The sequence below is a fragment of the Chanos chanos genome, chromosome 6 (assembly GCF_902362185.1).
Source record: "Chanos chanos chromosome 6, fChaCha1.1, whole genome shotgun sequence".
Lineage (NCBI taxonomy): Eukaryota > Metazoa > Chordata > Actinopteri > Gonorynchiformes > Chanidae > Chanos > Chanos chanos.
The window spans coordinates 43403964-43429600 of NC_044500.1; the positions used below are offsets into that span (position 1 = coordinate 43403964).

Here is a 25637-nt window from a genome sequence, read left to right on the forward strand (position 1 = left end):
GCGAGTGAACGCGATGTGATTTCGTACAGTAACCATTTGCCATCACACGTGCACCTGCTCATGGCTTCTCTTGTGCGGGCAGGCTTATTTGTTGTTACCGGCTGCACTACGGAGTCACGTTGAACTCCTCATGGCTGTGCACGGAGCGCTGAATCCCTGCCGCTGACGTCATCCTCTTATTTTAGAGCTTAGAGCGCACAGACAGCCCAGCCCATCCCTTCTCCTTTTCTCTCTCTTCCTCTCTGTCTCTCTGTCCTGGCCCTGCCAAGGACGGCAAATAGCTTTTCTCACATCCATTAACTGTAAATAATGCGTCCACGGCTCGCCATACCAACAGGTGGTAGAACGTATACGGAGCTGAAGCTGAAATGTGCCGTATGGAAAAAATAAATGTTGCGCGATTAAATTGGTCAAGCGGTGCACACAAATTTAGAGAGTATTTTTATTTTTCCCTTGATTTCAGTGTCGAACTAAATTAAATTTAGGTTACTAACTGGTCACGTTGACGGATAGCATACCATCCCATCAGTTATCAGTATGGTTAATTGCATTTGTGCAAAATTCTATCATTCTTTTCATTCACTTTGACCTGGAAACTTGCATGATGGGGACAAAAAGATGTATTGAAAAATATATATTAATTCTACGAACTCTTCTGCTTTACTCAATTTATCCATTCATTTTTACATATCCGACAAATCTTTATCGCGCCAGTCAGTGGAGGCAGCGACAGAGCAATATTATAGTTTCCAGCGGAAAATTGCATTTGTCATATTTTGCAAAGATAAATTGATATCACATGTACAACTGGCATTTTCATTGCCTTATTGTTCCTGTCATCATCTTCCATTAATTATAATTTTTGCCACAAACAAACTTAAATTTGAACACAACCGTAGGAATTTCTCTACCGTGATACATTAAGATAAGATTTAAACAACTCTGACTTACTACTCGATCAAACGTCACTTACACTGACAACAATCAAAGCATGTCATTATTCATGATTTCTCAATTCTTATTTTTGTAGCACAAGAGAATAACACCTTACAGAGAGGTCCCGAGGACAAATCAAATTAAATTTATAAACATTCTCTCAGTTAGAGCGACCATAGTGTCTACGCTACTATGACAGAAAAGAGAATTGTTGGTCTTTTGGGGCTTCCACGCTCAGAGGGGACAACACACTTCCAGTGAGCACGTTCTAAGTACACAAGAAGCCGAAAAGTCACTGTATTTGGACTTCAGTGAGAAACCAAGGGGAACACAGAAGAAAATATCACTGTTCATCAGCTTAATAGAAGTTTTGAAATGATATAAAAAAATTAAGGACAGTTTACAAAACTAAATTTTTTTACTGCTCTGTTCCAAATTCCAAATACAGTGTTTTAGTTTTTAGCCCCTGGCATTCCCCCATGCTGGGTGTTACGATTTATGAATATGATTTTGATTCCCTGATGTCTCTGTCTCTATCTCTCTTTTGCTCTCTCTCTCTCTCTCTCTCTCTCTCTCTCTCTCTCTCTCTCACTATGTACTTACAGTGATGAGAAGGTCAGTTGGTCAGTCAGGGGTGGACCACAAACGACTAGTTTTTACAGCTCATATAGTTGTACTAAACAAGTTGCATTTGTTGGGTCACCACACAAAGTGATCTTCTTGCATGTTTTGTGGTTCAGTACAAGCATCTGTACGACCATCAGTAGAACCTCATTTTGCATCTGCAATGGTAGAACTTGACATCTAACTTCCTTTTTCAGTTTTTTTTTTTTTTTTCGACGATCCTCGTCAAACTTTCCCTCCTAAGATGGTGTTCTAGTGAATTTTTTTGTTTAAATGTCACTGAGGTAGAATTAGCACCAGGTTTCACTCTGATGTCAGAGCACATAAGGGGATTTCACTATGTGAAAGTCGGTGTTGACAAAGCACAATGCTGCGCTCCGTCTACTCCACTGTCAATGTCTATCTTTTTTTTTTTTTTCCCTCATGGCGCCAAACCCTGAGTTATCTGCTTGTGTTATGATGCTTACATGTCCTGTCTTGAAGCGACAGCTTAGCTTGGAAAATTATGCTTTGTTATTGTATGGAAGCAATTCGAAAAACAATTAGAACTCTCCATTAATCTTCCGTTATTATCTTGAATATACTGTGCATCCAAGTCTCTTTGCTCCATTTTACTGCAGGAGGGAGAGGGAGAGAGAGAGAGGGAGAGAGAGAGAGAGAGAGAGAGAGAGAGAGAGAGGGAAGGAGGGAGGGAGGAGAGGGGTAGGGGGTGCAGGTGGAATAACAATATCGGGTGCATTTTTTCACTGTGAGGTCAAATGGAGTGCACTTCCGTGGAAAACAAACACCGGCCAAATTAACAAATTTTTAAAACAGCCGTTTTTTTTTTTTTACCCCCACACCCTTCCTGTTCTGTTCCCATGGTGACTATACTTTTGACTTTACAGAGAGGTGAACAGGTTCTGCAAATAGCATGTAAACTGACACCTAAACAATGCTGTTGAAGGGATTACTGTACATTATGCAGTGTATTTTGGACTGTTACCCTATTTAAATAATCTTATCACCATCCTTATTTCTAACATCAAGAGCTGAAATAACATGAGAAAAAAGAAAATATAAACTTTCTATAAGAAATCACTCAAGCTCAAAAGTATTTAGTAGTTAATACAAGACTCGTTGGATTTATAAATAATGCCAGCTCAGATATAAAAACAAGAATATAACACGGATGCTTTCATTTCCCCTCTTAAAAACAGGTCATTATAACTCTTAATTGAACGATGTATTAAACTATGAGTGTGTGTGCCCTGCATCTAATACTGACCAACATGGCTGACCAATGAAAAAAAACTGTCTTATCAAGACATACATCCATATATCAGGTTAATTCAAACCCCCATCAGCAGCTAGGTAAAATTACATGTCTACTGACAGCTGACGAGGTATTCAGAGTGGGATAATGTCTCCTCAAAACATCCTTAACTCTTGGAATCATCAGCAACACACACCACTGCTGCATTGCTCAAGGTGAATTACAGATTTTATTTAAATATCTCTAGACTCATTTACAATCTTGATTATGACTCTTAAATTAGTATTTTGAAAGTTTTATTTTTTAGTAACACTGCAGTTAAATCATATGCCTCTATGAAAATGGACTTCTCTATACAAAAGCAAGGACTTGGCAGACATATATACACGCTTTGAAAGGGAAATAACCTAAAGACAACAACAGATGACTGGGTTGTCAAAATGTACAAAAGACAATGGTGGATTATTCCACGAGTAGTCAGTGTCAAAGCTTAGTTGTAGAAAGAACAAATACTTTTTTAAACAGGCACCAATGAACTGTCTATTATGAAAAGAAAGACATGATTTATATAGTGCTTTGGAGGAATGTGTTTTCTTTAGATTGTTTCAATTAAAGATGTACAAAGAAAGCGTGAAAGCATTAACATTCAGAATTGAGTTCATATAGTAATACCCTGGAAGCAAATGACCTAAAACTACACAGAGGAAAGGAAAAAAAAATCATAAAACAAAAACATGCGTAGACAGAACAGATTTGATTTGAAAAGGAAAATCATTGTAAGACCCTTATTTGGGACTGACAGTAGTCATACAGTCTCCATTAAACTCTTTTTTTTTTATTCAAATTTTGAAATAAATAAAATAAATTACAGAAAAAGCCCATTCATGCTATATCATTTTCCTTTTTCTACTCTAAATCAGGACTCCTCCTACATTGTAGTCTACAATGACTTATTTGGCTGCTATATCAGTACAGTTAAAGGCAAAAAAAAAAAAAAAAAATTCAATTTGGGCAAATGTTTACTGTCCCTTTAAGACACAATTTACATACCAGAGTCATTGCATAATAAAGTATTCATATTGCACAAAATACAAAAAAATAAGACATCAAATACTGCTTGCTATACCGGTTGTAAATACATAAAAAAAAGAAATAAAGAGAAAAAAAAAAAGATGTTATTTTATTATGTCTTCAAGCAGCATCTATGCGTCGCACCACGTCCTCTTGATACAGTACAGCCCTGCTGTGTTTCAAGTTCAACCAATGAAGGCCAGGAGATTAGAATTCACATTTACAACTACATGTAGAAAACATTTGGCACCCAACTTGGGGACAGGGGAGAGGGAAGTTTTAGGGGGTTGGCGGGGGGGGGGGGGGGGGGGTCTGGCTTCTAGGGAATGTTCCTTTGTTATTTCTTGGTGGTCTAAACCTATACTTCATACATGACAGGAAGTGGCGATTAGTATTTCTATTGGTACGCTACACATTCTGTTGTTAGTATGTGGGAGCTCTATGTAAAGATGACAGTTGTGCTGGATTTCATCCACAGATGAATACGAAGCGGGTGGGTGTGGCTCAGGCAGGCTGCTGAGGGTTGACATTCATATGCTGTGGATGTCCCAGGAGTCCAATCCTCTGTTTCTGTTTCCTCTGCTCCGTCATCTAGAAGAGAAGAGACAGGACAAGTGTATTCTCTTTCCTCTCTATCTTACCACACACAAACACATGCAGACAAACACACACACACACACAAACACACACACACAGATACACACACAGACGGACACACACACACACACACACACACACAGGCACGCACGCGCACACACGCACACCTCAGCTATTTCCTGTGTCAGTGCATCTGATGTTCCCGTTCCTGTTGTCTCTGTTGCGAGCCCACGGGCACAAAGGTGTGACTGCGCCTTCATCATGCTCTGCTAAATAGCTTTCAGTTCACAGAAAACAAAACTGGACGAGACAGCCTGGAAACGCTACCGCGCGGGCCCTGACGTTCTCAGCTTTAGAGTAATATTCTGGCTTCTGTCAGCTCTGAAAGTCCCTGCTTTGACGAGTAACGGCTTAACTGCAACGTGAACACAAACTTCAGAATCTCCCGCGAGAACGACGACTGTCTGCAGAAAACTCCATGACAAAGAGAGAGAGGGAGAGGGAGAGAGAGAGAGAGAGAGAGAGAGAGAGAGAAAAAAAAAAGCCTTAACGATTCTAACGCGCTAACACGGCACCTGTGTTCTTGACCAAAGTCTTTTTGGTCATATGACAGGAATAAAACGAAAAAAAAAAAAAAAAAACACGAACGAACGACAGATAAATGGGCTAAAGGACAGCTCCAGAGGGGCTGACAGATGACGCGTTTTGGGACGTGATTTCAGATCACTCAGGATGCCTAAGGGTCAGACAGTGGCCAAACTAAGACACAGCAGAATGTATGACTTTAGCCGTAACAGCGGGAACGAATTTTGCACATTAAGGCTGAAATGATGCGGCGGAGGCCGTTAATTTAGGCTCGTGTTTATGAAACGAATTACTTGTTCCCAGAACACCCCTCCCTACTTTGAAACACACTCGAAAATTCAAGAGGTCCTCGAGCTGAGAAGTACATCTCCCAAGCGAGGAGGTCTTCATCGTAAAGGATGAAGAATACAACACAGTTCCCATGCTTGCCTCCATGGTTCGACATTAGCTTTATTTGTTAATCTTATTATTGATTATATAAATTGTATTGCTCACTATATATATACTCAGTGGTCAGTCAAGGACCTTATTTTACATTTCAAAATTTTCACTCTTACTCCAAAACTATTACTTAAACATCATGGAGCAAAAAGCAAACAAGTTTTAAAAAAAAAAAAACACACACACACACTCCTCTACCGATATCCCATTCACATTCACATTTTGAGAGAATGCATTAGGAGGGCAAATTTGAAGGATATTGCAATTTAAAAAAGTGAAAAAAGGTGGTTAGGTTTATTTTCTCTTCACCTCCTTTTAGCCACTCAAATGACCATTTCCTCCTGTCTGGGATAAAGCGTCAAAATAAGTTGTAGTTCCTCAAACACACTTCTCGTTTCATCGGACTCCTTCATCACCCTCACCCACGCTGTAACCACTCCATTTACAAGAAACTACTGTAAGTCTGTTACATTGCAGCCTATTATGATCGACTCAAACGGTCTTCAAATCAAACAATGATATTATTTCAATCATCCATCCCTTAGATGTTATTTATGCGTGGAAATAAACAGTGCTAGTTCGGAGAACTACAGTCTAGACTACAAAAAGAGTTGATTCAGAATGAAACAACACTTCGCTTTCTGACGCACGCGAAAGATCAGGTTAAATACCACATGAGCTGCTGTGTTGATTGCAAATGAGAGAGGAGAACCATGACTCATTGCCCTTTGCTCTAATTGGGACATCTTAGAAGCCACTGTATAAAACAACTGACCCCACACAACAAGTCCTCCTCATTCTCTCCTTGTGTTGGGCTTGGTAAAAAAAAAAAAAAAAAAAAAAAAAACCACAGATGGTTGTATTTTGACTGTCGACTGCCACTCACCTGTTCCTTCAACTCGGTCAACTGGCCTGAGAGGTTGGACACCAGTTTCATGGTGGACTCCAGTTTCTCCTGCAGGTTTCTTATCTCATTCTGTTCCCCCTCTGCATCACTGCTCACTAAAGACATCGCCCGCATCCGTGGAAACCAGTCCAAGTTGTGTTCCTGTTGGGCCAATCAAACGATGAGAAGACATTTTATACCACGGAGACTGCTTATTTTTCGCACCTTAGAAGTCTGTCAACACTCTAAATGGCTAGAATAAGACTAATCTACCATTTTACTTGGATATATTAAGTCACAACAGTTTGAACTTAGGAAGACATAAAGGTGTCATTGGCCTACTTGACAGCTCAAGGGGCTCTTTTACTTGTTGTTTTCATCAAATCAATCCCTCTTTGTTTTCTGCCTACAAATATGTTGGCTTTGACATCAGACAAATTCTACAACTGTAATAGAATTACAGCAAAGGAAGTCCATTATCAAAGTCACATGAGAGAACAGACTAACTCACACAGAGAGAAACATCCATGCACAACAGAATGCACAGTGTGCGGGGGGGTGGGGGGGGGGGGGGGTGGGGGGGGGACTAATTTGCCTCTAATTATTTTATGAGGGAAGAAAATCTGCCTCCAGTGTCACACAGAAATTTCTCAGATTATACGCTTTAACCTGATAAAAAAAAAGTGAATCATTCGAGGAAGCACTTTCTTGAGTCTTCTTTCTAAAATCAGATTTAAATCAGTTCCTGACTCATTTACTTGGTCCAGAAACCCTGAGTAGCCTTATAACGGCGCATATATATCCCAGATCGCAATACACGGTTTCTTGAGAAAAGGGCAGAACGGACCAAACAATGCCATGAGTGTACTTCCTCTCTGATGGTCGACGAGAATGTAATTTGCAGCCGCTTGGCAGTCTTCCACATACTCTCCTCGAGAGGCTCAAACGGACAGTCGGACAAAATGAAGGTGAAAAGTATTCTTTTATTCGCCCCCATGCCTGTCAAAATTCAACCACGTTTCTTATAGACATCTTGGACGGGCTAACAATTTTCAGAAGCAGCTAAATCCTCACAAAAGATGAGCTTTTTCATGTGGTTAAAAAAAATTAATTTCCACTTCGTGGCTGGAATATCCCCTAAACTCTTTTCTGAACAGGTTGAAAAAAAAAAATGCCACCTGCAAAAGGACAGCCAGAGAATTTAGACATTTCCACAACGATTACGGAGGCGTGTGTTTGTCAGCTAGAGAATCCTCAAGGACGGGGAAACTCACCACATTCATTCTGAATTAAAATCATCTGACCGCTGTCAATTAAGCCGATTCCCAATCTTTTACTAGAAATTCCATAAGTGGGTTCCACTTTTTTTTTTTTGTTTGTTTGTTTCGTTTCGTTTTGTTTTTGATTCGGGAGGAAAAAAAAGAAAAAAAAGAAAAAAAAAAAAAAAAAAAAGGATGCGCACAGGGTACTGTGGTATACAGGGGAATTACTGGGCTCATGAGATGAGAGCGAGAATAGCTCCTAATATGGACTAGAAATAGTTTCACTGAGCAAAACAAAAAGCTTTCGCCTGAGAGAAAGGAAAAAGTGAATGTCACTTCAAAGAGCGCAGTTGGTGCAAGGCAGCCGCACTGAACCAAGAGAGCAGCCAAAGGGCACTTCTCCCTGCATTCTTTCACTCAGCTTCCCACTTGAGTCCTGGACCTAATGCATACCACTCTCATTGTGTACTGTCTCAACCTGTCTCTAAAACAAGTCCCAACTGGGCCTGTGGGCCCATCTCCAACACCTCTCAACATAACCATACATCCAACCATTCCAAAAACAGGTCAGTGGCACTCTGCACAGTTTTACTCTCTTCACACATACAAGACAGACACACAGACAGACAGACACACATACACGCACACACACACGCACACACACACTCAAGAAAATAAAATATTCTATTCACCTCACAAAAGTCCTAAACTCGGTGTAGAAACACAATATGTATATACATGATATATGCATTGATATTATTATTATTATTCTTATTATTATGAGCATTACCAAGACAATATTTCACAATAAGATGGTACTGTTAATATACTTGTTATAGACCAATAACAATTAATATATTAACAATAACACACTGCTAATATAGAGAACTATTTCATTTAGTAAAGATTTCGAGTGGGTGTAACTCTTGAAAAAAAAAAAAAAAACTTGAAAAAAGGTCATCAGTTATTGCAACATTCTCAATATGCTGTAACTCCCTCTTCCAGATAACTGTGATACAGAAACACACAGGATGATGACATATGGATCTGTCTTAAATTACACACACACACACACACACACACGCATACACAGACATAGACACAAACACACACTCACACACACGCACGCTCACTCACTCACATACACACGCACACTCACACACGCACACTCACACGCGCACACTCACACGCGCACACTCACACACGCACACACGCACACACTCACACACTCACACTCACACACACTCACACTCACACACACTCACACTCACACTCACACTCACACTCACACTCACATACACACACACACACACACACACACTCACACACACTCACACACACACAGTGTGTGCGTGTGTGGAGGATGGGAGGATGCTCCTGAGTGTTTGGTTGTACGATTTGGCTTGGTGCACAGCTGCAGGGCTGGAAAAAGTCCCCTGGTTTCAGTGGTATAATCTCAGACACGGGGGTGAGAGAGCTGGCATGTGCAGCCCACAACTCGGCCCCAACTCACACACACAGTGGTAGGGAAATCACGCAGTCAGTGATGCGATGTGTATACTCATTCTGAGAGGGCAGTGTGTGTCGGAGCTTTTTGCGTGTGTGTGTGTGTGTGTGTGTGTGTGAGTGTGTGAAAGAGAGTGTGTGTGTGTGTGTGTGAGAGAATGTGTGTGTGCAAGTGTATGCACCACTTCCTGCACGCATAGACGTGGGGTTTGTGTTTACCTCCGTCTTCAGGCACGTAGTCACAGTGAACCCAGCTGTGAACCTAGTCATCTAACTCCACCTCAGAGAAAATATCATCGACCTTCACAGTGTATATGTCTCTCCCTCGCAGTCAGTTGACATGCCTCATTAGACGGACGGCTACTCACTTCCCTTATGGAAACTGTGCACTATCCAATTGGTTGCCCGAACTCAGTCCTGGAAAACTGTTGTTTAATGATTCATTTTCAACCGGTGTAAAAAAAAAAAAAAAAAATACACACTGCTCTTGCATAAATACGGTCCCGAGGTTAGTGTAGCTTAAAGGAACCTGATGTAAAAGTTTTAAAAAAAAAAAAAAGAAAAGAAAAGAAAAGAAAGGAAAAAAAAATTCTCAGTAATATTGAAATCTTGACTTCCTCTCAATGAAATTCTGCAGAAAAGGGAACCATTAACACCAAATTTCCCTCAAAACGTGAATTAAGAAATCACTGAACCATTTAAAGAAACATGAAGGCACCAGCAGCAAGTATGTGTGTGTGTGTGTGTGTGTACATGTATACATGTGTATACACATACACACACGCACACACGGACACGCACAAATGTAATGACAGACAGATTATCAAAAGTGCATAAAGTTAAAAAAATCGAGGGGTAGGACCAAACTGAAATACTGATTCAGTCGGGTCATATTTCACACTGAGTTCCAGTCAAATCCCTTCTCTTGCGACATCATGTTGTCTTGTTTTGCTCTGTGTTGGAGCTTGTCTCGTCCTGCTACCTCCTCCATCACACATCTTTCCATGAGAAGTGTTTACAAGTGACAACACTGCCAGTAAGTTAAGAGGACGCTCTCACCACATCAAATTCAACTGTATCGTCTTCAGTGGAAATGACGGAAGTGCACATTTCATTACTAATACCACAAGGGCCATAACAGAGACACAGGATGCTCTGCGGTTTTGAGAGCGACAGCAGCGTCAAACCAAACACAGTCCACCTGAAAACCGGCCTGTGCAAACTCGAATTAGTATATCATTAACAACAACAAAAAAAAAAGAACTCTCACTGATATCGTTTGTAAGGTTTGTGTGATATACGCGTCAAAATATAAACGCAGTGTCGTAAGATACGGGGCGAAGGCATGAGAAGATCAAACCGAAGTCATGCGCGTTTGTCCCATTGTCCAGTCGACCTCCTTCATCATCAAGGTCTATTTCTTTTTTTTTTTGGGGTCTCTGACTACAAAAGGGACTGGTGTCTGCAAATGAATGGCTTTTTGCCAGGTGATGAGCATTAGTGGCAGTAATGAGGGCAGGCAGAGTCTGGTGGACTTGACTCAAGCATCATAAATTCACGCCTACAGCCTGTCAGTTTACCCAAAGCCTTCTGTCATTGACGTCAGTCACTGGCATTGTCATGGCTGTCTGCCTTAACACTACACAGCCCCTCACTACACCCCCTCGTTCTCTGTTAGCTTCGGAGGCTCTCTGAGAGTTTCAGAGCGTCGCGGCATTCGTCAAAAACCAACACGCCTAAGAGCACAGAGCAAACTATGACAGTGGTTAACCAAATAGAGCTGGGAGTGATGCTAAAACATAAAGCTAAAACTTCCCAGTTCAAACATGTTAAACTAGCAAAGGCTCTGTAACATAACGTACTTGTGAATATATGATGCATATTTAGTGTCACAGTATTAGACACTGCTTATAAACTATGGTTGTAAAATATGGGATCTTCACTGCACACGAACACACACACACACACACACACACACACACATTACGAGGTGGGCATTCCAAACGATGATGCATGAAGCTGAGGTCGAGTGTACTTCATGACCCGTCCCTGAATGTGAGATGACCTACGACAAGCCACGCTCTGCTCAGCTAATCAGCGTGCCTTTGACACAAGCTGGGCTTAGCGTGGCTGAGTGGCGGGGTTGTCAGGGGCTGCTAATCCGCAGTCAGGTGCTTCCTCACAAGATTTAACGGCGCCCCCCTCACACACACACACACACACACACACACACACACACACACACACACACACACACACAGCCATAGTCAGGAACTGGGCCATAAAGTGCCAGATCAGAAACTGTGTCAGAGTAACAAATGACAGCAGAACTGCGTCAAGAAAGCAAGCACTTGTGAAGAAGGGGCTTTCCTGTGATTTTTTTTTCCTTTCATATAATTACTCAATATGTAGCAGATTATAGCATTATCATTCCATACCAGTGCATGAAGTTCACCCTTCACAGCGTACATTCTCTGAAAATGGTTCTTACAAAAAGGAAATAAACAAACAAAAAAAAACAGTAAACAAACAAAAACAGGATATACCACTCAAACACATAAACGTCCCCTCTTTTTTTTTTTTTTTTTTTACAAGGGGGGCAAATTTCTTTTTATGTTCTCACAGACTGCTCTTTCATAGTCTGGGATTCATTCCATAATTTGTTACCCTTGTTAGATTAATATGCTTTTCTGAGAAAAGTCCTTCCTGCCCTTTGCAGGAGGAGGTGGTTAGTTATTTGAGAGAAAATAGCTGTAGGCCTGGTGTAGCACAACAGATATGTGTTGCTTTCCCACACTGCTCAGGCTTCTATCATGGGGCTAACTCCTGTTCTCCTGGTCACCGGACTAAGAGAGAGGTGTGTGTGTATGTGTGTCTGTGTTTGGGGATGGGGGGAGGGGCAGGGGGATGACTAAGACAAGGCAGGCCTGTTTTCGGGGGATTTAGACATTCCACGCCATTGCCAGAGCAGCTCGACGTTTTAATTCTTCATTCAAAAGGCAGACATATAGCATAATACCATAATGCTTTGAGGGGCTTCAAGGTCAAGAAAGAAGGAATTGCATAACTCTGTGAAAGGACTTCAGGTCATTTGATATATTTACTGTGAGGAATTTGGTGGAAATCATCCAGCTAAAGTGCTCTACTTTCTCAAGAGTAGTGTGAACTTCTGTTAAGGTCATAGATGTTCATGCCTACAATGAAAAAGTAGTCCACCCTCCCCCCCCAACCCTTCAAAAACAAAAAACGAAACAAAAAAGCAATAGAAAAAAAAAAAAACCCTCTTCCAGCACCAAGAGGTCCTTGACTGGTAGTGTTTAGACATGGTGAGTTCTTCCGTATCGCTTTATTCTAATTTCAGTATGTGGATCAGATTACGTGACAATGTTCCAAGGAAACGACCTGGTTCAAAGATCAGATATGGAAGTGCCTCCCGTGAGTTCATGCGTAGCCGCTGCAACACCCAACTGTTAATGGCACCAGAGCCATTTTAAAAACCAACACCACGGCACAACGTGACCCTGTGTGAGACTTGATTTTCAGCCGGGCACACGCTGGGTTCGATTGCATCTGGGCCTGTCGGGGTTTTTTTTTCTGTTATCGTCACTCTTATTTCGGTCAAATTCACGCCCAGGCATAGTCTTTGATTTATTTATTTTTTTCCCCCCCAAACCCTTACCCTGATCATTTCTGCAACGTAGCTCTCGGGTCCTGTGTATTCGGTCGAATCCTTCACTTTCACCAGCACGATAAAGAAAAGGTAATGCCACATGTTGTGTTCCACCTTAATGTGCTCTTCGAACGTTACCGTTTTATTGTCGAATTTGTCCCTCTCCAAACCTGCGCATGAGAGAAAAAACAAAAAAAAACAAAACATACGTTAACACAAGAGACACTTTCATTTTCACGCAAGAGAAACAACAACAGAGTTCACATTCAGCTATAACAAAGGTACGTCCATAAGATAATAAAGCAAAGAGACGGAAAATGTTTCTCTCGTTTAGTTTAGTTGAGATGTTTCGTATATTCAACGAGGAAGAAGAAGAAGGGTTTGGAGTGGATGTCCTTGTAAACAAACAAAGTCTGAGAGTGGATGCCATGAGTCAGTGCAAGTGATAAGTCTTGTGATTGTCACAACCATGGAGTCGGGTATTTTTTCTGTTTTTAAAGATGACTGGTCAGGAATAGGATCAGGAGTTGGTCATTTGACAAGGTGAGCTCACCAAACACAGAGTGTTCAGTGCCCCCCCACCCACTTCCAAAAAAAAAAACCCTCAACAAAAAAGGGAGAACAACAACAACAAAAAAAAAAAACGGAGTGCAATGGAGGTTATCCATTTCAGATGTCATACCTAGTCAGGCGATGAATCAAGAGATCTAAAGTGTTTCAAATACTTGTAAATAAGTGTTTTAAATGCAGCTATCTAGCTCTCACAACGGCATTTTTTTTTTTTAACTATCGTGTCCTAATAGGCACTCATCACAACACAACTGGCTAAAGCATTAAACAGTAGACGAGAGGCAGGAGCCTGTAGAAAGTTAAGTCAGAGCAGGAGGATTCACAGCTGAGTGCTCTCATGAACATGGTCAAGCACGGCATGGCAACAGGAAGAGACTCCTCCGCATCAGCCATGACTAAGCTTTCTGGGAAGAGGGGGCGTCTTGATGTTTACACTGCTGAGCAAAACAACTCGCGTTCCGCCTGCAAACAGGCAAAGCATGGACCGAGCCGTACAAGGATCAGAGCAAACCATCTACCAGTCAACGGGCAAAGAAATGTCTGCTCACCACAGATGAAGCAGGTGGTTTTTAGGACCTCCTCTTTCTTCTGTTTTTCACTCCTCAGGTCAGCAAAGGTATCAATGATGACACCAAAGATCAGATTGAGGACGATAATGATGACCATGAAGAAGAAGAGCAGGTCGTAGATAACTCTAGCAGCAAACAGAGGCTCCTGCACAAAACCAGAAGACAACTTGGCAAAAAAAAAAAAAAACCCCAAACAAACAAAAAAAATCCCAACAGAAAGACTCTTCATCGGTTCAAGTATTAGATACAGATCAGATATCTGTATAACTACAGATTATACACAGAATATTTTGCACTTTATTACACGAGAATCAAAGCATTTAATTACGTTTAATGTGTAGCTTTACGCGTGCTGTCACATTTGAAGGTCTAAGCAATGGTCACCAGTCCAAACCTAAGTGTTTAGTATGAGATGTGACTGAGCTGTGCTCCTGTGTGAGATTTGAGGATACCTCCTTGGAGGGCTTGCGAAGGACGTCTCCCACTCCTCCACCGCTCCGCAGCCCGTGACTCAACACAGTGACAATACACATTAGTAAGGAGTCACATGTCCGCTCCTTGTCCTCGATGACCACCGCTGACGGCTGCGTAGCAACGGCTGGAGTGGAAACAGACCGTTTACCATATAATACCCATCACGCACGCACACGCACAGACACGCACACACATACTCAAGCACACAAACACACAAACACACCAGCAAACCTTGGGCCTCATTATCCATGGTTTGTGGCATGACCTAGTTACACATAAGTAAAATCATCTCCAAAAATCCCAAACTCTACTTTTCAGACAAGAACAAGCCTCAGTATAAACCAGTCAGTGATAGTAATCATTGAACCCGTATTAGCCATTGTACAGGGTCCAATACTGAGAAAGTCAGGTCCCTAGGCCTTTTCCCCCAGCAGCCCAACTATGAAAACCTCAATTAAATGTAGTGTTAAATCAAGTGAGTCATGCACCAAGGACATGAGGTTTGGCTTCAGCTGGCTCAGACCGGTTCATCGGCTTCACTGATCCAATTAAGCCAGTCGTGCATCTTAAATTTGGTCTTTGTCAATGGCCAACAGACAGCCCATTAGCAAATCCTGATCACCTTATGTTTGCCCTCTGAACCCTAAACAGAGTGGACCTGCTAACCTGTCTCTGCATGATTGTCATTAACCTCTGACCTCTACCCTCCTTGAGAAGATTTTGGAGTCCCATGATTTGGGGGGGTGAGGGGGGCTCAGGGCTCCTAGGTGGCCGAAAATTGACTCTGTGGCCGCGCTTACCATCCGTCACCGCCTCGCCGGAGCAGTTCTCCGTGGCGTCCTTTCGACACACCCCACCCGCCAGGAACTCACCCATCACACTGCCTGAACTCTCTGGTGGAGAAGAGAACAAACTATGACATAATCAGACGGGATGTTCTTAATGAAGGGCTGCACAGTCACATCTGAGTCTTAATCTGGATTATTAAGATTTCAGTACCATATCACGATCCATATTCCATATTCAGACTCTCTATGCAGCTGTATTGCAACCTAATTCACCCTCACACGTTCTATGAGAAGCTGAAAATGGAGTCAGTCCAGGAATGACAATGGACTGTGCGTTAAGGTAAGTGATTGAAATGTTCACCTAGTGTTTTATTGGGTATTCTGTCCACAGCCAGGATGAAGTCATCCTTGAAGAAGATGTAGCCGACAATAGAGAAGAGGTAGACCAAAATGAGTGCCAGCACGGCGGTCAAAACAATGGAGCGACCATTTCTGGTCACGCTTTTAATCACATTCAGCAGCGTCTCCTCTCGATAAATCAGGTCAAAAAGCTGCCAAGGAACAAGAGACCAGAGATTGTGTGAGAGGGGAGAAACGTTTGTGTGTATGTGTGTCTATGTGTATTTTTTAATGGTCTCTTATGCCCTATTCACCAGCAGGCTGTAGAAGAAGACATGGACGAAAACCCCAAGGGTGCAGATGATCAGGTAAAGTAGATGATAGAGGAATTCAACATCCATGATCATGGCCTTGTAGCCTCTCGTAAAAGTTCCTCGGTTGCCGACAAAACTCATCAAGAATATCACTTTATTGCAGACCTGAGACAAAAAGATAAAACACAAGACTGTGTGGGTGAGCATGAGTGGGTGATTGAATCCAAAAGTGAAAGCAAAAAAAAAAAAAAAAAGAAAAACTCCTACTTCAATCAGTAAAAACCAAATAAAGTGTATTATCTTTACAGTCCACTTCAATATCAAAACACTAAGTTGAAGTGGAAACTTGCAGCAGCTTTGAAACAACAAATACTGTAATACTGGTGGTTGGCAGACGCTCAGGAAAAAACGAGGATGGCACATAGTAGCATAAACACCTCTGTGGATAAGGGCTAATGTTTGTATACCGATGGGGTAATGGAAAACAAACCCAGGTCCTTTTCGAGATTGGTTTGCTTTGACCCAGGAGTGTCACCAGCACATGGAATTTCACAGTGACGCATTCCACATCAAACCCAAAACCTCGTGAGTGACTGAATGAGGCTGAACAAAAAAAAAAAAAAAAAAAACATTCCTCACATGCAGACACACCCAATATCAACGCCGCCAGACTCACGTTAAAGGCTCCCAGCAGGAACAGCGTAGGTTCCAGGCCCACGGAGAAGATGAGACGCAGGATGGTTGAAGCGATGAGAGCTCGAATCCCATGCGGTTGCGGTAGCACGATGACGATGGCGAGGGAAACCAGCATTGCTGCCCATAATAAGGCAGAGAGATGCGGCTCCAAGGTCCCTGAGAGAACATAGGAGCCGTCAGTCAAGGCCTATACCGAAATATAATCATAAATCAAATATATCCGTCAATCAACAGACCCATAAGATTCCGGGAAATGATTGTTATTATTACTCTCAATACCTGTGTACGGTCGGAGCGTGATGGTGTTTTTGGCATGCGAAGCCAAATGTGTTGAGCAATGCTTTTTTTTTTTTATGTGATTACTAACAAAACCACACGAGCAGTTTTTTCCACAAAGACTCTAATAATGCATGTTTTTTGCACCAAGAGCGCTTGAATCGACCGAGGTGTGAGGTTAAATTAAGGTTAAATAGAAATGTCATTTATGTCATGGGAACGGTGTATTTTGACTAATGCCAAATGCACACCCTGTACTGTAACAGTAAGGGACTTGGCAGTGCAAACAAGTGAGACACTGTGAGCAAAAGAGCAGCTACTGTGGGATATCCCTTGGTAGCAGTTTCACCTGCTGAACATGTTCAGGCACATTCTAACACTAAGAGAAGGAGGATTTGAACAAAAAAAAAGAAAGAAGGAAAGAAAGAAAGAAAGAAAGAAAGAGAGAAAGAAAGGGGGAAAAAAGTGGTTACATAATACAGAAAGTGTGATACATCTGAATATGTTATGGCTCAGTGAAATTTTCTCATAGGTTTACCCGGTACTCGTATGATCCACGGCTAAGACTAAGCTACACACATAACTCAACTCAATGGACTTGTTTTTTTTGTGTGGGCATCTATTTGTGCTATTGAAGTAGCACCATATGTATGCATGTGGGTGTGTGGATGTGTGTGTGCGTGCGTAAGAGTGCTGTAATGAGGGAAGGGGAAAGGAAAAAAAAAAAAAAAAACGAGGTCAGTTGAATTTGCAGGATCTCTACGCAAAGGCACACAGGCAACATTTGAGCCACCTCTCTCCCTCCCTCCCTCCTCTTCCCTCTCTCTCTCTCTCCATGAGGAGATCACATGACAGGTGCCTGTTACATAACCATCAGCGCTAAAAATACCCTGGCTCCTGAAAGATTCATGAGAGACAGTCTGTTAGAGCGAGCTCAGGTCCACGGGCTGACGACAGGCCAGGAAAAGCAGGGTTCCTATGCGGAGCCATTGCAAGCTGGACGTCACAGCTCTTAATGTTTAGTCCCATTCATCTCCAAAAAATTTCCACACCTCCAAGGTCAGAGGAGGACAAGAGCTGCATATTTTCCTCTTCAGTCCCCCTTCTCCAACAGTAAACTGTACAAACTGACGGAAATGAACGACAGCCGACAAATCACTCAGTGACTCATTAAACACTTCTTCTCGCGTGATACTGAAAAGACGGCGTGCTTATGTCGTGCGTGCGCGTGTATTTGTGTGTGCGTGAGCTGCGGGGGGGAACCGTTTGGTTAGGTCCATGCCTAAGTTAGGCCAAAGCAAGTCTGTAGCAATGCCAGCCATCCCATGCTTCTCTGAACTCTGGCAGGCAACACTCACTGACCTACTTACAGTGTTCTTATCTTCTTTCCATGGTCACATTCCAGCAGAGCCCAAGGGGAGGGTGTGAGGGAAGGTGGAGGGGCCCACAGCCATTCAAAAAGCAGCCAGGCTGGGTTAACTGAAGCCATGCCCCCAAGCTGCTTGCTTCTAAAGCTGTCTGGAATGACTGCTGTAACTCCCACTCTTCCTTTTAGCCTGACTGTAAACCAATAGTCTTTAAAACTCTTGCGTTCGATATTAGAGATCATTAACGACAACATTTCAAGCTTCTAAAGAACTTTTTGTGTTCTTTTCACATTCACACTTTGGATTGAACACATACAAAGAGTAAAAAAAAAAAAACAAAAACAGGGTTTTGCAAGGCTCATGATGACAGCATTTTGTATTACATAAACAGAATGTGACCTGGTTTTGTCATTGACTTGAATGCAATTTACCTTCATACGCAGTCGCTGCCACATTCAACAGCTCAGTGTAAAAGTCCACACGTTTAACTACCAGAGTCTTATGGCTGTCACAACAGTCAATTCATTTACGAGCTTACAGCTTGAACATTAACAACAAATAAGAGAAGTGACGCACATGCCCAGGCGTCACGAGAGTGCATCATGACTTTTTTTTCCCCTTTTTTTTTTTTTTTATGAAGTTAACAATTTATAATTGGGTTGTTGTAAATCAGGGAGATTTTTTTTTTGCCTCTGAGATGTCGTTTGCATCAAGTTTACATCTCCTTTTATGTTGCTGTTATTGTTGTTGTTGGGGTTCTTTTTTTTCTTCTTCATCAAACATGTCCTGATTTGAAGCTAGTCAGCGGCACATAAAAAGTTCCACTACGATGTGATTCTAGGGGTCAGTCGAAAAGTCTGCTGTCCGACGGACCAAGAAAACACGTCTTGCTTTAGGGCTAGCTTAGGCTCTGCTCTTGTATGGATGTGAGAAAATTCAGACAAAAGGGACTGCTCTGCCTCACTCCACCAACAGAACAATTGAAAGTTTATGCCAGTCACAATGCAAGTCTTCTCTGTGGAAAGCCACGCTGGAACAATGACAGACTTCAAGACCGTTCACGTCACCACTGGCTGCAATGCACTTACCATTCATTTGACAAATCTGGTCTGTTAAGATTTGCAGCAAACAGAAATAGGTTAAAAATGGACCCATACGCCAAAATGAATCTACCGTCATAATAAAGCTATAAACAGTCTCATTGCTGACTGATGACTGGGGCAATAACAATTAACGGGTGTGGCAAACACCATTTACGAAGACAATAAAAAAAGACAAACAGATCAGACCAAGCAGAAAAAAAAAAGAATGCAAAATTTATGTACGGTGAAATGTCGGCAATGCAAGTCATAACTTTTGACCTGGGCTGCCACTGCTGTAGTCTATCAGATAATATGATCACAAGAGAGTTGTCAAAACATAACCTAAATAGAGAATGCTATCAATTCTGACTTCTTCCATTGGCTGGTAATGGGTCAAGCACTGAAGAGGAGCAGAATCTGGGTAACACTGAAACTGTGATTGTTTCTAACCAAACCAGGTGGGTTTAAGAGATGATATAACCACATGAAGTAACTGTGTGTAAAAAAAAAAAAAAAAAAAAAAAAAAAAAGTCCATCATGTATGTATGTAGGTCTACCCTCTCAGGTCACAAACAAATCTCGGCGCTCAGTTGGCGTTATGTTTCTTCCAGAGGCCTGGGGCCTTTGGAGGCATCTATTGGGAGGTAAACAAAGCCCTAATTAAGCAGAGTGACAGAAAGATGGTAGCAGACAGCTTTAAGAAAAGATTACGATCATGGGCAGTGAGAGGGTTGAAGCCAGATGATATCTTTACTTGACCCGTTCTCTGGGCCTCAAAAGGCAATGTGGATAATCAGGTCAAACAATGATGTAGGGCATCTCCAATCTGCCTTTAAGCCAAGAGAAAGGGAAGCTCACACAGAACAGATTAGATTTCATCCGATCACACCTCTTGACGCAAGTTTAAAGGAGGAAAGTGTGCTTCCTGTGTTATGTCATAACGTTACACAGGATGGAGGATCAAAGGTTTTGGGATCAAGGGGTTTCAGAAATTCATCGGAAACTGTGCTGTGTTCGAATGGGTCATTGCGTTTTAAAAGTACGTCAGTTAAGTTTCACTCAAAATATACTTGCAGCCAGAAAGTAGGCTCCAGAAGAAAGCAAAAACAGATTGCATCCACCGATGAGCATAAGAAACATAATACATGATAAAACTGTCTCAAATGTATTGTTTTGCATCTTGCTGAAAACAGAATCTTTTTCCTTTGTCGTCGTGTAGTAACTCATTGTGACGTAAGCTATAGCATGACTAGTAAAGCATGCATAACAAAATCACCTTACTCTTTGACAATAAATAGAATGTAGGACAGTATGTATTGTATTCAGGGATTTGTTGCATGGCTCAGTGGTTGCATGCTGTTGGACCAGTTGAGGTTTAAATGAAATTAGGAAAGAAAAAAAAAAATCTGTTTTAAGTGTTAGCCAAAGGGTGGGTGTAGTCATGGTAATAGGAAATGCTGGGTCAAATGTTACAGCGTTAAAGCATTAGGAATCACAGGACTTCCATATAATTTTTCTTTTTACGACTTCTGGGATGGTCACGACCTAGTTTATATTTTCTGCTACCAACAGCATTCCAGACGGTTCGTTGTGTGTAATGCGTGCAGAGCAACTGACGTACGTTTCGTTTCGTTTCGGCTCAAGTCACTGGAAAACAGTTTGCTCTGTAACACAGGCCTCTGAATGGTCCACATTGCAGCAGTCATAGGTACACCTTTCAGTTCACTTACATTAAACATCACTTTTTTTTTTTTTTTTTGGTAAAGCTAAAGCAAAGATAATTGGCCAGTTTAAAGTGTTATTTTTCAGTCGGGGACTGAAAGTTAGGCTGAGGTAAGGCTCACTGAAATTTACTTTAAAGTAGTGTGTATAGACATCAGTGGACGACCTGCAGTGTGCCTCTTGGTATGACATGCATTTCTGTGCAAAGGTTTTGAAGTTCAACACTCAGAAGACTGTGAGTGCATTTGGGGATTCCCAAAAGTATATCTTTAAGAAATGTGTGTGTTTCTGTGTCTTACCTCCACGGACCCCTTCTAGAGGGTAGAAGAAGGCGACTAGCAGGTTCATGAGCACAGCCAGGTTGAAGGAAATACTGCTCCAGAAGGACATGTTACGAGAGCACCAGTACAGGATAGGCTGGGCTGAGGAGAAAAATTCCCCCCAAAAAATTCTCATTTTCACACTCTCTACCATGCTTTTCACACATCCCCAAAGGATCTCCACCAGTTAACGCACAACAAATATACAAACATAAAACACACACTGCTTTAAAATAACGTGGTGCTACTTCTGTAACCCAGCAGGCCACAGGGCAATCATGCAGGGGTAATCAGGGGAACAACTAGAACAATTCAACAGGGTCATATGATCAAGAAAAGAGGCTGATATTTAAATACCACCAGGCTATCAATCAGCTTTCTATTATATTTTTGTCTATAATTCATCAATGGTTTAAACTAAAATTTAAAACATTTACTGATTTACTGACACAGTGGAGTGTCTCCAATCATCAGACAGAGCTTGCCTTTGTTATCATGAATCAAAACAGAAATATTAAAAGCTTGCTTCCACAGTTACAAGGTTGATTGAAATGTTGGCAGCCTGGTGGTACGTGACTGGAAACTCAGCCTACAGTCATCACAAGCAAACAGATTCAAGTCTTTGGTTTGTTTTGACCAAACAAACACATATTTAATGGATTCTACAAAGGTTACAGCACGTGTACGCTGAATTGCTTCTTGGATTCCAAGAATGGATATCACCCAATGACTTATTGCAGATGACGATTCTACCTATTATAGCGTTTGTGAAGCCAATGCACAGATAGTGGGGCGTTGGTTTCCATGGCGATGTCAAGCACCCATTCAGTACCTTTCAACATCATTACAAATAAAGCTCTTTTTAAACGCAGGAACGACAAGAAAAATCAGAAGTGAACCTGATGACCTCCAGGGGGGGGGGGGGCGGGGGGTGGGTTGCGGTGAGATTTGGATTTCAACGTAATCTAATTATAGGAGTCTCAAAGACCGCAAAGACGTTTCTTACGAAAGGATCCAGTGATAAAAAAAAAAAAACCCGAAAACAAAGGAAAATCAAGTCCCTTTAATTTACCAGCACACACACACAACAGAGCAAAGACTCGAATAACTGACAGAATCAGTTATTTCCATGCTTCTTTTGAAAAAACAAACAAACAAATAACAACAAACTAATAAATGCTATGTCCTGTAATGACTAAACTAAAAATTCCACTGGTTTATTCAGTGGGGCTAAATATTTGTTGAACGGCGCTGAACACCTAACCCACAGCCTCTCATTCGGAGCCTGTCCTCTACGTGGCTGACCACTGGTCAGGGAGGCATGCATTTTCATACTCATGGCTATTTTGGAGATGGGGTTTTTTTTCTTTCTTTCTTTCTTTTTTTTTTTTAAATGAGGAACTGAAGGAGGGGACTTTTATAAAACACAAGCCACTACACTCATGACTTGAGGTTAACAGCAATGGAACATCACTGTCTGTGCTGATTCACCTAGATAAGAGCGCTTGCATCTGAACATGCATACAATTATACAGTTATGCAGGCGCTCTTGATCGCTAACTCCCTCCCATTGAGGAAAAAAATGTTCACACGCTAAGTAACAGGTCGAAGTGTGAGAGTTGGTGGTCTTGCAAAATGTCAAAATGAGTAAAACATAAATTAAATGTAGGAGTGTGTTTCTGCCGAATGACGTCAACAGAGAAATTTCATCACGAAGAAGAAAGGTCTGTCAGCTACCAGCACGGTCGGGGTGTGAAATATCATTAATTGTGCAATGAATGGTCTAGTTTCTCAACTGTTTATAGAAGCTTAAGACTTTTTTTTTTGCATTATTATAGAAATAGACTGCAGGACATCCACTGGGTTTCTCTTTCACTCATTCTCTCTTCCTCTCACTTACACTTTTACCCGGCTGAGGATCACGCAAAAACTCACGCATAACTCATCCTCGTGGTTTCTATCTTTTTTTCTTTCTCTCTCTCTCTCTCTCTTTCTCAGAAACTCTCACTCTCTCACTTGATTACTTATTTTCACTCTGTCTCATCCCCCAAAAACCTTGTTTTCTGATCTCAAATCCAATTAAAAAGAGACTTTGTTCACCTCTCTCAATGACTAGGTCTGGGGTTTCCCCATTCTTCTGTTCTCTGTCCTGATTCATTCCAGCATTGGGAAGAGAGCCAGTGAACCTGTGCTTGGCGCTTCGGTCAGTATGTATCTGTGTGTGTGTGTGTGCACGCACTGAGTGAGAGAGATACAAACTGGTTATTGCATCTAGAATTTGCACTGCCCCATCATGTTCCCTGTGGGCCTCACCTGCAATCTCGTTTGAGTCAGAGGAAATAACTCCACCTTGACATGACTATTCCTACATCACCTCAGCCCTCAATCTCCCAAAACCACAGCGGCACCGAAACTCTAAGGTGCTAAACCAACCTGAAGTGTTTTGCTGTGAAAATTGGGTTTTAAATCGACTTGAACTTGTACTTGAACCTAAAGTGTAATTAATGTGCTCTTAAAAAACATTGACCCGTTTGAAGTGAAAACGAACCCAAAGCAGGTGGAACTATGGCTGGTCGACAGCTTTACACTTGTAGTGTTTCTTAATTCTTCTAAAAAAAAAACATCTTTGAACCAAGACTGTAATTTTAAGGTACTAATTAATATGACTCCTTAGGGTTTCATTTTCACACCTCTGCCTCTCATATTGGCATGTTTTTGATAAACCTCAAAACAAACACTTCAACATATGATCAAACTTAGTGCACTGACTTTACAGTATCCTTAGTTTAGATGCTTATGTTCTACAGCTTATCATGTTTACACCCCCTCCCCACTCCCCTCGCTGGAAGGGTCAGGGCTTGGCTGGTGTCCCAGAAAGAGCTCACGGGTGAGTGGCCTTCACTCGGAACAGCCCTGAGGGTCCTGGAGGCTTGGGAAGGGGAGAGGGGCATGTAAAACAGCTACTAGAAGAAAAGTAGGGAGATGAACGCACAAGGTACGGAGTTTGCGTTACCAGTAGCCTCTTGAGTACCTCTCAGCTTCTTCTGCCAGTTCATCTCGTTGAAAAGGTCCTCGGAACGCAGGAAAAAATCGTTTATCTTGCTCCCTTGTTCGTCGCGTTCTGTCGTGTAGTACACTCGCAGCTTGGATTCCTGGGTGAGGAACTCGCAGATGTTTGGCACCGGAAAGACGATCTGCTCCATGGTGCGATCCAGCCGCACAATCTGGACACAACCGCAGCACAGACACGGAGGGTAACTAGGTAAATTAGATCTGACAAGAACCTGGAGCTGGTCTAAACTGGTTTGAACAATAGTGTATTCACTACATTAGACATAAATGAAGAAGAGTCTCGTCGCTTTCTCAAATGCAAAAGTCTTGGCAAGATGAGGGAGATAACTCAACATTATAAGAGACATAGCGTGTACTGTGCAACTTCCCCTTATTAAGCTATATAATGCAATGTTACTGTGTCTTTACTTATCAGACTGCAACAAATAAAAGCATTTCCTGCTTGTATGTGACATTTGACGTGCAATTACAAAACTGAAAATGCCTGTAGTAGTTCTCCTACAGAATCAAAACGATTACTTTAAATAGAAGGCTTTTAATAATCGTGCACACGTAAACTGAAAGGGCTGACTTAGCAAGAGGTTTCTTTGCTGTTGAATCAGTGAAGAAGAACAGTTACCACAGACCATAAGCCTTGGTAAAACAAGCAGATCAGAGCATCAGAATGAGACATGTCAAAAAAAAAAAAAGAGGGGGGGAGGGGGGGAGAGAGTCACAGCCAAAATGTCTTACGCGACTGTTAGCGGAGACAACTGACCTCGATTTGAGCCGTGTGTTTGGCGTAGAACTCCAAGGCCTCATCCCCTTCACCGTAGGTACCTCCCGGTTTCAGCATGGCCTGCAGCTCTTTGTTGTGTCTGGCCAGCTATGTGTTAAAGAGAAAGGTGAGACTGAATGTATTGAGCAAGGAGTGACCTTGATTCTTGGCACATAACAGATTTTAGCTGTGATAAATAAAAAAAAAAAAGGCCACAAAGATGCCTTTTTTTGTTGGTCACGGAGAAATATCACGTCGTCCTGATGAGAGCATGCCTGAACTGCTCACATGACCTCACCTACATCTCATCAAACCTTTAGTCTACGCTCACTCGTAAAGAAAAGCTGCTTCCCTGCCAATGGACAATGATCTGTACGTGGTCTGTGCATATGCATGTGATGAATTCAACTCAGAACTTTGAGCAGGCTAGAGTCTGAGCTCTGCTTGTCCCTGAATCT

The 25637-nt window shown here is 41.9% G+C and overlaps 1 protein-coding gene across 1 annotated transcript in view; it reads right to left on the reverse strand.

Moving 5' to 3' along the window:
* Positions 1–4244: 4244 nt before the first annotated feature.
* Positions 4245–25637, reverse strand: part of itpr1b (inositol 1,4,5-trisphosphate receptor, type 1b) — an 86981-nt gene continuing 65588 nt past the window's right edge. The window contains exons 46-57 of the mRNA XM_030776257.1: positions 25180–25287; positions 24382–24574; positions 21330–21452; positions 16564–16739; positions 15888–16052; positions 15602–15785; positions 15247–15351; positions 14425–14570; positions 13952–14117; positions 12843–13003; positions 6396–6557; positions 4245–4477 (exon numbers count right to left, since the gene is read on the reverse strand). Coding sequence (XP_030632117.1) covers positions 4391–4477; positions 6396–6557; positions 12843–13003; positions 13952–14117; positions 14425–14570; positions 15247–15351; positions 15602–15785; positions 15888–16052; positions 16564–16739; positions 21330–21452; positions 24382–24574; positions 25180–25287 — 1776 coding nt within the window. The 3' untranslated portion in view covers positions 4245–4390. The remainder of the gene's footprint in view (positions 4478–6395; positions 6558–12842; positions 13004–13951; positions 14118–14424; positions 14571–15246; positions 15352–15601; positions 15786–15887; positions 16053–16563; positions 16740–21329; positions 21453–24381; positions 24575–25179; positions 25288–25637) is intronic.